Raw genomic sequence first — 11,565 nt, 5'->3', positions numbered from 1 at the left:
CCGGAATGAGGCCGCCGCGCCGCCGCCCCGCCCCGCCTGTCACCGCCGGGGAGCGTCGCCAAAGTGCGCGCCCGCGCGCGCCGCCCGCTGTCACCGCCGGGGAGCGTCGCCAAAGTGCGCGCGCGAGGCGTCGACCGCGTCGGAGCCGCGGGCTGCGGGGGGCGCCGCGCCTCCGGCTCCTGCCGCAACACGAGACGTTTGCCAAAGCCCGCATCTCGGGAGACCAGGCGGGAAAGCAGCGAGTGGCGAGGGCGGCGCGGGGAGACTGTGGGACGAAGGGAAGCGGGAACGAATGGACCACGGACCGGTGGGCGCGCCTGCCTGGGCACTCCCTTCGCGGGCGGCACTTTGCACGCGCTCCCTAGGCCGGGGCGGGGCGGGCGCATGCGCCGTCCCGGCGGCTGCGTGCGCGCTCCGGGCGCACGTGCGGCCCCGCAGGCTCCCCGCGGCGGCGCCGGCTCCGCGCGCCATGGGCTCGGCTACGCGCTACCTCGTGTACTTCCAGTACGTGGGCACGAGTTTCAAGTACGTCCGCTGCCGTCGCCGCCGGGAGGGCTGTGGGCCGGGCCGGGGTCCTGCGCCCGTAACCTCCGCGCCTCTGCCCGCAGCGGGGTCGCGGCCGTCAGGGGCGCCCAGCGCGCCGTCGGGGTCCAGAACTACCTGGAGGTGAGCCCGGCGGCGGGGAGGGGGCGGCGCGCGCCTCGGGGCGCCCCCGGCCCGGCCGCCGCCCACCTGTCTCTCTGGCCCCGCAGGAGGCCGTCGGGCGGCTGAATTGCGCGGCGCCGGCCACGTTCACCGTGTCCAGCCGCACGGACGCAGGGGTGCACGCGCTCTGCAACACCGCACACCTGGATGTGCCGCGCCGGCCGGGCCGGCCGCCCCTGGCGCCGGAAGCCCTTGTCCAGGCGCTCAACAGGCACCTGACGCACCCGGCCATCAGGTGAGCCCTGGCGCCCGCGGGGGTGGGTGCCCGGGACGCCGAGACGGCAGCCGGACCAGGGGGCCCCACCTGTGCCACAGGGTCCTGCAGGCCTCGCTGGTGCCCAGCGACTTCCACGCTCGCCACGCTGCCACGTCCAGGACCTACCTGTACCGGCTGGCCACCGGCTGCCGCCAGCTTGCCGAGCTGCCCGTGTTTGAACGCAACCTGTGCTGGCCGCTGCGCGCAGAGTGAGTGTCAGGCTGGGGGGCTGGCGGGTCCCAGCGGCCGGCCCGCCCGCTGACCCCGGCTCCCCACAGCCGCCTGGACGTGGCGGCCATGCAGGAGGCTGCCCAGCACCTCCTCGGGACGCACGACTTCAGCGCCTTCCGGTCGGCCGGCAGCCCAGCCGGCAGCCCAGTGCGCACGCTGCGCCGCGTGTCCGTGTCCCCCGCCCCCGCCAGCCCCTTCGCGCTCCCCCAGGAGAGCAGGTGAGGAGCCGCGGCTCAGGGCGTCAGGGCGGGCCCGGGGCCTGGCTGCTGTTCTGGTGTAGCGACCTGGGCTCTCTGGGGGGGGGATTCTGGCAGCTGTCAGAAAGGCCTCCTTGGGGCTGGAGGCCTGGTGCAGCCCAGCTGGGTGGACACCACTGCCCCTGGCACTGTCCAGGGGCCTCCACAGCCCACCAGGTTGGGGAGGGGCATCCTGGCAGGAGTGCCCGCCCCATAGGCACCCCAGCCTGGTGTCAGCCTCTTGCCCTGGCTGACTTGGGGGCTGGTGGTCAGCTGGGGCCGCCCTGGACATCTAGCGTCTCTGGCTAGGAGGCTGCGCTTCTGGAGCTTGGAGTTTGAGAGCCAGTCGTTCCTGTACAGACAGGTGCGCCGGGGTGGGTGGGGTGTGCCTGCCCCAGGGGGCGCGGGGCGGGGGCAGCGCCAGTGCCAGCCTTGGCTTCGGGTCCCAGGTACGCAGGATGACAGCCGTGCTGGTGGCAGTGGGGCTGGGGTCGCTGGCGCCCGCCCAGGTGAAGGAGATTCTGGACAGCCGGGACCCGCTGGGCAAGCACCAGGCTCGCGTGGTCCCGGCCCACGGTCTGTTTCTGAAGTCAGTGCAGTACGGGGACCTGGGAGACCCGGGTAAGGCCATCTGCGGGGAGCCCTGCTCGCAGCACGCGGCCTGCAGTGGAGGGGTGGTGGTCAGGGCCCAGGCCACACCCGCCTCCAGCTGACACGGGCCGTCCCACAGGTCCTGCCCCGGGGAACCACAGGTGACCCTGGACGCCCGGCCAGAGCCGGAGCCTGGCTGCTGCACCCAGCAGAGACCCGATGCCCTCGGCCCCCCCACCGTGCACAAGGAGGCCACGCCCGTGCTCCATCTGCCTTTACTGAACTGCCCAGAGGTCGAGTTAATAAAAGACGAGGAGGCCCCGGAGGCCGACCTGTCCATGTCTTCAGCCAGCAATGCCGCTTGAGCAGATGTGGGACCAAACCTGGGCGCGGGCTGTGTCCACCCAGGCCCCCGCCGTCCAGGCGCAGCAGTGGGTTAGCTGGGCACGGGCTGTGTCCACCCAGGCCCCCGCCATCCGGGCGCAGCAGCAGGTCAGCTGGGTGCGGGCTGTGTCCACCCAGGTCCCCGCAGCAGCGGGTCAGCTGGGCGCCTGGGGCAGGCCTTTCTTGAGCAGGGCAGTGAGGTAGCTGCCCAGCTCCTCGTCCTGTGGGGAGGCGGGAAGGCGGGGTCAGCCGCTGCCCCCAGGGCGGAGCCGGCGGTGGGGAGGGGCTGCCCGGGAGACCCCCCCCTCACCTGGTAGGTCCAGGACACCAGCAGCACCTTGGTGCCGGGGTCCTCGGAGTGGGCGGCGGCCTGGATGAGGATGGACTCGACGGTCACCGAGCCGTCGGGGAGGTGCTGCACGCAGTGGTCTCTGAGGACGCTGCGGGGAGGGGCCGTGAGGGGCGGCACGCAGGGGGCGGGGCCCGGCAGGGGCGGGGCGGCACGCAGGGGTCTCCGAGGACGCTGGGGGCGGGGCTGTGAGGGCGGGGCCTAGGCAGGGGTCTCTGAGGACGCTGGGGGCGGGGCTGTGGGGGCGGGGCCTGGGCAGGGGTCCGAGGGCGCAGTGCGGAGGCCCGGCCTGGGGCGGCGCGCACCTCTTCAGGTGGCTGTAGACGCGCAGCGCCGTCTCCTGCTCTTTGCGCGTGTCGTGCAGGTGCACGCGGCAGGTGAAGCGCAGCTGGTGCTCGGCCAGGCCCAGCTCCTTGAGGGCTTGCTCTGAGGACACGAGCCGGAAGTTCTGCGGGACGGGAGGGTCAGCGCAGAGGAGCCCCCCCCCCCCCGCCCCGCGCAGGGCTCACTCACCCCCTCCTTCATGATCAGGGTGCCGTGCAGCAGCCGCGGCTTCTTGGCCTCAGGGAGCGGCACTGCGGGGGAGGGGGGGGAGGGTCTGCTGGTGGGCCTGGCTCTGCTGTGCCCCCACACATACCCTGCGTGTGCGTACACACACACACACGTACCCTGTGCCCCTGCACACACACACACACACACGGGTGCCCTGTGCCCCTGCGCACACACACACGCGCGCGTACCCTGTGCCCCTGCACACACACACACACGTACCCTGTGCCCCTGCACACACACACACACGCGTGTGCACCCTGTGCCCCTGCACACACACACACACACACACGCGTACCCTGTGCCATCTCCCGCTTCAGCAGTCCCAGGGAGACGCTCACAGGGATGCTGGGGCTTGTGGGCAGCGTCACCGTCTCGCCGTTGGCGGGCATGTAGCAGCTGACTCCTGGCCGGGGGCAGTGCAGAGAGAACCTGAGGCAGAGCAGCCAGCCCTCCCGCACAGCCCCCGGCCCCGCCCCCGCCCCCGGGCCCCCCCAGCGCCCTCCGCCCCCCCGCCCCCGGCCCCGCCCCTTGCCCCCCCCCGGCCTCCCCGGCCCCCTCAGCCTCGGCCCCAGCCCCTCAGCCCCCCCGGGCCCCCCCAGCCCCCGGCCTCCCCAGCCCCTTGGCCCCCGGCCCCAGCCCCTCAGCCCCCAGGGCCCCCCCAGCCCCCCCGCCCCCGGCCCCACCCCGGCCCCGCCCCGCCCGCAGCCTACGGAACTCCTGCTCGATCTTCTGCTTGAGGAACTCCATCTTCTTGGCCTCGCCGTGCACCAGCAGCACGCGCCGCGGCTCCGCCTGCCCCACCAGCTGCATGATGCCCTTGGCGTCGGCGTGGGCGCTGAAGGACATGTACTCCACCTGCATCCTCACCTCCAGCTGCGGGGCCGCGGGCGGAGCTCAGTCGCCTGCGCCCAGCCCGCGCCCAGCCCGGGGCGGGGGGGGGACTCACCACCTGCCGCCCCTCCATCTCCAGCTTGCGCTGCCCGCTCAGGATCTTGTGGCCCACGGTGCCCTGCACGCAGTAGCCAGGCATGATGACCTGCGGGGTGGGGGCGGGGCCGGAGGCTGACCGCGTGGAGGCCTCGGCAGTCAAGGGCCTTCCTGCCTGACGGGCGCTGAACCCCAGCTGCCCCAGCCGCCCTGCAGCAGTGGGGGCAGTGGAGAGGACCGTCCTTCCGGCCTGTGGGAATGCCTGTGCCCCCTCTGCCCAGCCTGGGCCGCCCGGAGCTGGACCTGGGCCTGGGAACGCCCGTGCCCCCTCTGCCCAGCCTGGGCCGCCCGGAGCTGGACCTGGGCCCAGCCCCTCACCATGTTCTTCTCGTTTCCTGCCCACTTCCGGAAGATCTGCAGGGACTGGCCGGCATGCAGCATGCCCGGCGTGGCAAACACGACCTGCAGGGCGGACAGCGTGGGGGGCGGGTGAGGCAGCAGTCGCCCCTCGGGCACAGCCTCAGACCCGCCCGCGAGCAGGGACCCCCACCCCGAGAGGGACGCAGAGCCCGTGTGTGGACGGCGAGGCAGTACCATGGGCCCAGGGTTGTCGGCAAACGCCCGGTCGAAGGCCTTGATGTGCTTGAACTCAAACATGTTCCTGTGCACGAAGGTCTTCCTGATCTTCTGGTTGGTCCAGGTGATGAAGAGCTTGTAGTAGTGGTTCGCCTTCTCCGTGAGCCCGGTGGAGAAGTAGATGGGCACCTTCAGGTTCATGCGCTCCCTGTGGGCCCAGCCTGGTCAGCGCAGTCATCGCAGGCCTGAGCCACTCCCCACACCCGGGGCCTTCCCAGCCCGGTCAGCGCAGTCATCGCAGGCCTGGGCCGCTCCCCACACCTGTGGCCACCCCAGCCCGGTCAGCACAGCCATCGCAGGCCTGGGCCGCTCCCCACACCCGTGGCCACCCCAGCCCGGTCAGCACAGCCATCGCAGGCCTGGGCCGCTCCCCACACCCGTGGCCACCCCAGCCCGGTCCCGCTGCTGTGACCACCGGCTGATGCCCCAGCCTGTGTCCTGTGATGCGCTGGAGCTGACGAGGGCCCTGACATGGCCAGTATGGGGACAACACGGGGCCCCCGGACTGGGGCAGCCCCCACTGCCCCGACAGTAAGCAGACGCCAGCGGAGCCGGGAGAGCCCTGGCCCACCTACCAGAAGGTCTCCAGCAGAATGCAGAGCTCCTGCGCACGGCCCAGCGCAAACACGGGGATCAGCACCTGCAGGACGGGGGCGCTCAGGCGGGGCTCCCACCCAGCAGCAAGGCACAGCCGGTCCTACGGCTGGAGCCTGCTCCCAGCGGGGCCAGGCAGCCCTGCCCGTGCGAGGGTGTGCAGTGCCCCCGACCCCCCGCCGGGGACCACGGGGAAGGGCTCCAGCGGCCGCCCCCGGAGCACGTGGCCCGGGCAGCTGGCCGGACGGCGGCTACCTTGCCGCCCCGCTCCACGGTCTCGTGGACCTTCTTGAGGAAGTCCCGCTCACGGCAGCGCTTGGAGTCGCGGATGGTGGTGGCGTAGGTGGACTCCGTGATGAGCAGGTCCGGGCGGCACTTATCGATCCAGGCAGCTCTGGAACAGACGGACGTCCAGCACTGCACGGGCCCGAGCGACTGGGCCTCGGGCCTTCAAGCACCTAGGCCCCAAGTCCCCAGGGGGGACGACCCACAGGGGACATCCGCACGCTGAGCAGGGGCCGGGACCCTCACCCCCAGGATGGGCGAGGTACATGTGGGACTCACCCCAAATGCCGGTCGGGGGTCATGTTATAGTCGCCCTGTGGGGAAGTGGCGATGAAGAGGCTGCCCCGCCCCCGGGGAAGCCCCGCCCCCAGCCTTCCACCTACCGTATAGACCACGGACTCTGAGCCCACTTTAATCTGGAACATGGCTGCCCCCAGCACGTGGCCCGCGTAGTAAGCCTTGATCTCCAGCTCGTCGTCCACCTGCGGGGGAGGGGCCGCGCTCAGGGGCAGGGGCCACAGCAGTAGGCTCTGCCTGGGCCCCGCACACAGAAGCACAGGGAGCGACGACCGTGACACGGCTGTGGGCCAGGCCCCGCGGTCTGGGAGCGACGACCATGACACGGCTGTGGGCCAGGGCCCGCGGTCAGGGAGCGACGACCGTGACACGGCTGTGAGCCAGGCCCCGTGGTCAGGGAGCGACGACCGTGACACGGCTGTGAGCCAGGCCCCGCGGTCAGGGAGCGACGACCGTGACACGGCTGTGGGCCAGGGCCCGCGGTCAGATGCGGCTCTGAACACGGGGTGGCTCTCGGGGTGCAGGCTTGGGGCTTGGGGGTTAAGGTGCCAGACACCACCTGAGGTGGCCACACTCCACGTCGGAAGCGCCCTGGGAGGTAGCAGTGACCCCTGCCCCCACGGGAGAGCGGGACTGGGCTCCCAGGCACTGACCTCAGCCTGCTGCAGACCTGGCTGCTGCAGCCAGCTGAGGACTAACCCAGCAGACGGAAGGGAAGTGCTGTCTGCGTCGCTCCGTCTCTCGAACGCTCTGCCTTTCAAATAATCTTCAAACAGAAACCAAGTTCTTCAACGCAGAGCCACGAGCTCCGTGTGGACGGGCCACAGTTAGACGGAAAAACGTCCACGGAACACAGGGTGCTGGGGGACGGCTCCCCGCGGCACAGGCGTTCAGCCGGCAGGGGACGGCTCCCCGCGGCACAGGCGTTCAGCCGGCAGACGAGGGGGGCGCCCACAGCAGCTTCCAGAGCACAGGCCGAGCCCGACTCCGTCCAGGCGGGGCCACGATCTTGGGGAGGCGTTTCCCCCATCCGAGTTACACGCCTTTGCTTCTGCCCTGACCCACACACGTTGGTCATCAAGCCCAGGGCTGGGGCCTTCAGAACTCGCCGTCCATCTCTGCCCAGGCCTGACCACCACTGGACAGCACCAGGCACGCACAGAGGCACAAGGGGCCTCGCAGGAATGCCAGCCAGGTGGACGCAAGGGCCCCACGCACCCGCACACACACTGCATGCACCCCTGCCCTCCTGGCGGCCCGGGCCCACTGCGGGGAGGGCGCTGGGCTGACCTGGACCGTCTGGTGCAGGTGCACGGCCACCACCTTCTTCATGCAGTCCTTGATCATCTGGGAGGTGAAGAAGTTGGCCTCGCCCTTCTTGTCCACGGCAATCTTGCGGTAGTCCTCCAGCAGGATGGGGCAGATGGCCTGCGTGGGGTGCGTCATGTAGATGGGCCCGTCGTAGCCCACCATCTCACTGAAGTAGGGCAGCGCTCCGCAGTGGTCCAGGTGGAAGTGGCTGGGGGGCGTGGCGGGCGTCAGCATGGCCAGCCCCAGGCCACCCTCCAGCCTCCCCCGCAGCTCTGGGCTAAGAGTCGCTCCACCCCTTCTCAGACACTACTCTGCGTACTCAAGAGTGATGAAGGAGTGACACACGCGGGGCCCACCTCTAAAACTGACCGCACAAACGTCCAACCCGCACCAGGCAGCAGGTAAAGCCACGCCTGCAGCGCCGGCCTCCCACATGGGCGCCAGTCAGTGCCGGCTGCTCCACTTCCCATCCAGCTCCCTGCTAATGCACCCGGGAAAGCAGCAGCGGACAGACCAAGTGCTTGGACCCCTTCACCCACGTGGGAGACCTGGAAGAAGCTCCTGGCTCCTGACTGGCCCAACCCCAGCCGCTGTGGCCATCTGGGGACTGAACCAGCGAACAGAAGATCTCTCTGTCTCTGCCTCTCTCTTTCTCTGCAATGCTTTCAAATAAATAAATAAATAAAGCTTTAAAAAAAGAAAAAAACAAAAACAAAAACAAAAACAAAAACAAGAAGCAGCAGCAGCGTGAACTAGCCAAGGGGAAGCACTGCCTGACGGTGCTCAGGGAGACCGGGTGGAGGGAGCCCCAGTGCCCAGCCCCTGACGGTGCTCAGGGAGACCGGGTGGAGGGAGCCCCAGTGCCCAGCCCCTGACGGTGCTCAGGGAGACCGGGTGGAGGCAGCCCCAGTGCCCAGCCCCTGACGGTGCTCAGGGAGACCGGGTGGAGGCAGCCCCAGTGCCCAGCCCCTGACGGTGCTCAGGGAGACCGGGTGGAGGCAGCCCCAGTGCCCAGCCCAGGGAAGGCCATGGCCCATGTCCGGAAGGAGCATGCGACACAGGTGCTCAGGACACGGCTTCCTGAGACAGCTGCTGCAGGCCTAACAGACCTGCTCGTGGGAGGCAGGGGCCAGAGGCACAGCGCTTGGCCACTGGGTGGCACTGCCCAGTACAAGTGAGGATGGTGGTCAGAGGGGAGAGGAGGGGGCACTCGGCTCCTCCTCCTGTCCAGTGGGCACTGAGATGCTGCGACGCCTTGGGGTGAGAGGTCAGGGGCCGGGCCACTGTGACCGGGGAGGATCGAGGGCCAGCAGAAGGGCAGTCACCATTGTCAAAGTCTTCATGGGGGAACTGGGGCCAGGCACAGGCGCTGGGCCACTCCTTGCAGCGCTGGGTCCATATCAGAGTCCTGGACGCTGTGGTTCCCATGCAACTCCCTGCTACCGCGCCGGGGGCCCTGCACCTCAGAGAGGGCAGACGGAGCCCCTGCTACCGCGCCGGGGGCCCTGCACCTCACCAGAGGGCAGACGGGGCCCCTGCTACCGCGCCGGGGGCCCTGCACCTCACCAGAGGGCAGACGGAGCCCCTGCTACCGCGCCGGGGGCCCTGCGCCTCACCAGAGGGCAGACGGAACTCCCAGCCTCAGCCGGACCACACCTGGCTGGGGCGGCCATTCAGGGAGTGAACGAGCGGATGTGGATGGAAGAACTCCTCTCTCCTCTCTCTCCGCCCGGGTGGGGCGAGTGCACCTCATCCTCCATGGCGTGGCACTGACCAGCGCTGCTCTGAGGGCTGCGCACCCCGAGGCGGCCCCTCCGGGCACCCACCTGATGATGACACAGTCCAGGAAGTCGGTCAGCCGGCCGTTCTGAGTGATGTAGGAGAAGTCGGGGAAGCGCCGCTGTGGAGAAGCCGGGAGAGGGTGGCCCCCGGGAGGGGTCCAGGTGAGCACTCAAGCCAGGCTGGAGGGCCCAGCACTGCTGGCCACTCACGGCCTCCCGAGGAGCAGGCTGCTGGCGAGGCACCTGCCGTCCTCCCCGGCCGCACGGCAGGACGCTGAGCCAACCGCAGGAGGACACAGCGGCCATGGGACCCAGCGGCCAGACCGACCCCCACCCCAGGGGCGCTCGCCTCAGCCTGGCTCCACCTGTAAAATGCTGGGGAGCACCCAGGAAGTGACAGCCCCGCCCTCTGCCCAGAGCCTGCACAGGACACCATCTGGGTACACATGCCACTCACCCTCCATGCCTGCCCCTGGCTGCAGAGCTCCCCGGCCCCGCCCCCCGCCCTGCCCCTGGCTGCAGGAACTCCCCAGCCCCCGCCCTGCCCCTGGCTGCAGGAACTCCCCAGCCCCCACCCCTGCCCCTGGCTGCAGGAGCTCCCGGGCCCCCCGCCCTGCCCCTGGCTGCAGAGCTCCCTGGCCCCACCCCTGCCCCTGGCTGCAGGAGCTCCCCGGCCCCCGCCCTGCCCCTGGCTGCAGGAGCTCCCTGGCCCCCCACCCCTGCCCCTGGCTGCAGGAGCTCCCTGGCCCCCCACCCTGCCCCTGGCTGCAGGAGCTCCCCAGCCCCCCCCCCCCCGCCCTGCCCCTGGCTGCGGAGCTCCCTGGCCCCCCACCCCTGCCCCTGGCTGCAGGAGCTCCCCGGCCCCGCCCTGCCCCTGGCTGCAGGAACTCCCTACCCCCAGCCCTGCCCCTGGCTGCAGGAGCTCCCTGGCCCCGCCCCCCTCCCCGCCCCCTCCCCGCCCCCGCCCAGGCACTCACGTCGTCGTTGAAGCCCATGTGCATGCCGCAGTCCAGCATGACGTTCTTGCCCCCGATGGACACCAGGATGCAGCTGCGGCCCACATCCTGGCCGGCTCCTGCTCAGGGGAGGGCGTGTGAAAGGCTGGGCTATGCCTGTGCCCACCCGCACCCCCCAGGGCCGCCAGGAAGCACCAGGTGCCCAAGCCCAGAGGAGCCCCGGCCTCCCTCGCCACGCCACGCCCTGCTTCTCAAGGTTGTACCCACAGGCCCCATGGCGGCTGCAGGTCACTCCCGGGCGGTGGCTGGCCCCCGGCTGAGCTAGATGCCCCTCCTTCCTGGGACTGGTCCCCAAGCGCCTAGGTGCTGAGTGACAGCCACGGAGGGACACGCGTGGCCTCAGACACAGAAGACGTGGCCCAGGCAGAGCAGCTGTGTGGGGAGCACCATCGCTCAGCCCCACTGGGAACCCTCCCCTACCCCCTCCAAGGGCCTGGGAACCCTCCCCTACCCCCTCCAAGGGCCTGGCAGGCGTGGCTCCCGGTGGCACGCGACCTCTGGGGTCTGCACAGCTGGAGACGCAGCAGGGGTCAGCAGCTCCGTCTCCATCTTGACCCCTGTGCCCCCTCCCCAGCACACACTCAGCCACGTGACCTGACCTCGGCCTGCCCCCAGCCCCAGTGGGTGCCTGGGTTTCCTTCCAGCCTTCCCCCGCCCCTACTAACAGACGAGGGTGGGGACCCTGCTGAGGTCCGAACGCAGCCGTGCAAGGCTCACGGAGGCCGCCAGCATGGCCAATTCAAGGGTGTGGGCACCAGAGCACCCCGGGGGGCGTCTTTGCTGGAATCGAGGCCGGCTCTCGGGCCCCGGCAGCCCTGCCCCCCGCGCGGAAACACAGAGGCCCACACAGCCCCTCCTGGGCCCTGCTCCGTGCTGAGGAGGAAGGCTAAGTCAGCGCTGCGCGGTCACCCGGGGCCCCGCAAGCCCGGGCGCAGAGACCACGCGCCTCCCGGACCCTCCGCGCGGGGCCGGGCCGGGGAGCAGGCGCGGGAGGTGCAGGGCCGCCCGCAGGCCACGGGCCCTGTCAGGACGGCGCCGCCGGAGCCGGACGCGGAGCGAGGGCCTGGGCAGCAGGGGCTCTGCCGCCGAGCTGTGCGCCCCGCGGGCGAGGGACGGGAGCCCCCGGCCGTGCCGCAGGAGTTCCAGCGCGGGACCCCGCCCCGCCGGCCCTGGGCGCCCCGACTCACCCAAGGGGGTGACTCTGATCTCTGGCATCGCTCCTGGCGCCGGCGCCTCGCTCCCGCTGCGCTCCCCGACTCAGAGAACTCGGCTCGCCGGGAAGGGGCGGGGGGCAGCCGCACGCGCCCGGCTCCCGCAACTCCGGGCCTGGAGCGCACCAACTCGCGGTGGCACCTGCGCAGGCGCAACCGCTCTGTTGCTGCTTCCGGTCCCTCGCCGGAAACTCGCCCCCCCC

At 71.0% G+C, this 11,565-nt stretch overlaps 2 protein-coding genes across 14 annotated transcripts; one reads left to right on the top strand and one right to left on the bottom strand.

The window, feature by feature from the left end:
* Positions 1-5: 5 nt before the first annotated feature.
* Positions 6-2,590, top strand: PUSL1 (pseudouridine synthase like 1). 9 transcript variants are annotated; one of them, XM_051840492.3, is made up of 8 exons: positions 6-307; positions 609-666; positions 753-940; positions 1,021-1,170; positions 1,240-1,410; positions 1,738-1,792; positions 1,878-2,049; positions 2,159-2,366. In XM_051840492.3, the coding sequence occupies exons 1-8, from the start codon at positions 6-8 to the stop codon at positions 2,182-2,184; spliced, it is 1,122 nt and encodes a 373-aa protein (XP_051696452.3). In that variant the 3' UTR covers positions 2,185-2,366. The 9 variants fall into 9 exon arrangements, 7 of the variants coding, with proteins under 7 accessions (XP_051696452.3, XP_051696451.3, XP_051696453.3 ...); XM_051840495.3 differs by lacking the exon at positions 6-307 and adding an exon at positions 364-525; XR_016211336.1 differs by lacking the exon at positions 1,738-1,792.
* Positions 2,281-11,548, bottom strand: INTS11 (integrator complex subunit 11). Of its 5 annotated transcripts, none has more exons than XR_016211333.1 (17): positions 11,339-11,525; positions 10,113-10,210; positions 9,181-9,254; positions 7,334-7,562; positions 6,130-6,228; positions 6,026-6,060; positions 5,717-5,855; positions 5,443-5,507; positions 4,826-5,015; positions 4,610-4,693; positions 4,251-4,340; positions 4,015-4,139; positions 3,600-3,707; positions 3,266-3,327; positions 3,058-3,200; positions 2,714-2,843; positions 2,281-2,624 (listed from the first exon to the last, which is right to left on the bottom strand). XR_016211333.1 is itself a non-coding variant. In XM_051840488.3 (17 exons), exons 1-17 carry the CDS (start codon positions 11,364-11,366, stop codon positions 2,559-2,561), a joined length of 1,803 nt encoding a protein of 600 aa, XP_051696448.1. In that variant the 5' UTR covers positions 11,367-11,548; the 3' UTR covers positions 2,281-2,558. The 5 variants fall into 5 exon arrangements, 4 of the variants coding, with proteins under 4 accessions (XP_051696448.1, XP_069935527.1, XP_089157711.1 ...); XM_051840488.3 differs by having other exon boundaries at positions 4,015-4,177; positions 11,339-11,548; XM_070079426.2 differs by having other exon boundaries at positions 4,015-4,177; positions 4,254-4,340; positions 11,339-11,528.
* Between the last annotated feature and the right edge of the window lie 17 nt (positions 11,549-11,565).

The sequence above is a fragment of the Oryctolagus cuniculus genome, chromosome 7 (assembly GCF_051225735.1).
Source record: "Oryctolagus cuniculus isolate XC-2025 breed Fujian yellow rabbit chromosome 7, ASM5122573v1, whole genome shotgun sequence".
Classification (NCBI taxonomy): domain Eukaryota; kingdom Metazoa; phylum Chordata; class Mammalia; order Lagomorpha; family Leporidae; genus Oryctolagus; species Oryctolagus cuniculus.
The sequence above is the reverse complement of the archived record's forward strand: the minus strand, read 5'-3'. Positions and strand labels throughout refer to the sequence as shown.

What these genes read in the sequence shown, in the direction of transcription:
- PUSL1 (XM_051840491.3), top strand. Translation starts at nt 6, where the DNA reads ATGAGGCCGCCGCGCCGCCGCCCCGCCCCGCCTGTCACCGCCGGGGAG. An exon ending in TGCTGGCCGCTGCGCGCAGA is followed by an intron (nt 1,171 to 1,239) that starts GTGAGTGTCAGG and finishes GGCTCCCCACAG; the next exon opens with CCGCCTGGACGTGGCGGCCA. An exon ending in GCGCTCCCCCAGGAGAGCAG is followed by an intron (nt 1,411 to 1,737) that starts GTGAGGAGCCGC and finishes GTCTCTGGCTAG; the next exon opens with GAGGCTGCGCTTCTGGAGCT.
- INTS11 (XM_051840488.3), bottom strand. Translation starts at nt 11,366, where the DNA reads ATGCCAGAGATCAGAGTCACCCCCTTGG. An exon ending in ACCTGCACCAGACGGTCCAG is followed by an intron (nt 6,229 to 7,333) that starts GTCAGCCCAGCG and finishes CCTCCCCCGCAG; the next exon opens with GTGGACGACGAGCTGGAGAT. An exon ending in TGGTGTCCTGGACCTACCAG is followed by an intron (nt 2,625 to 2,713) that starts GTGAGGGGGGGG and finishes GCCTCCCCACAG; the next exon opens with GACGAGGAGCTGGGCAGCTA.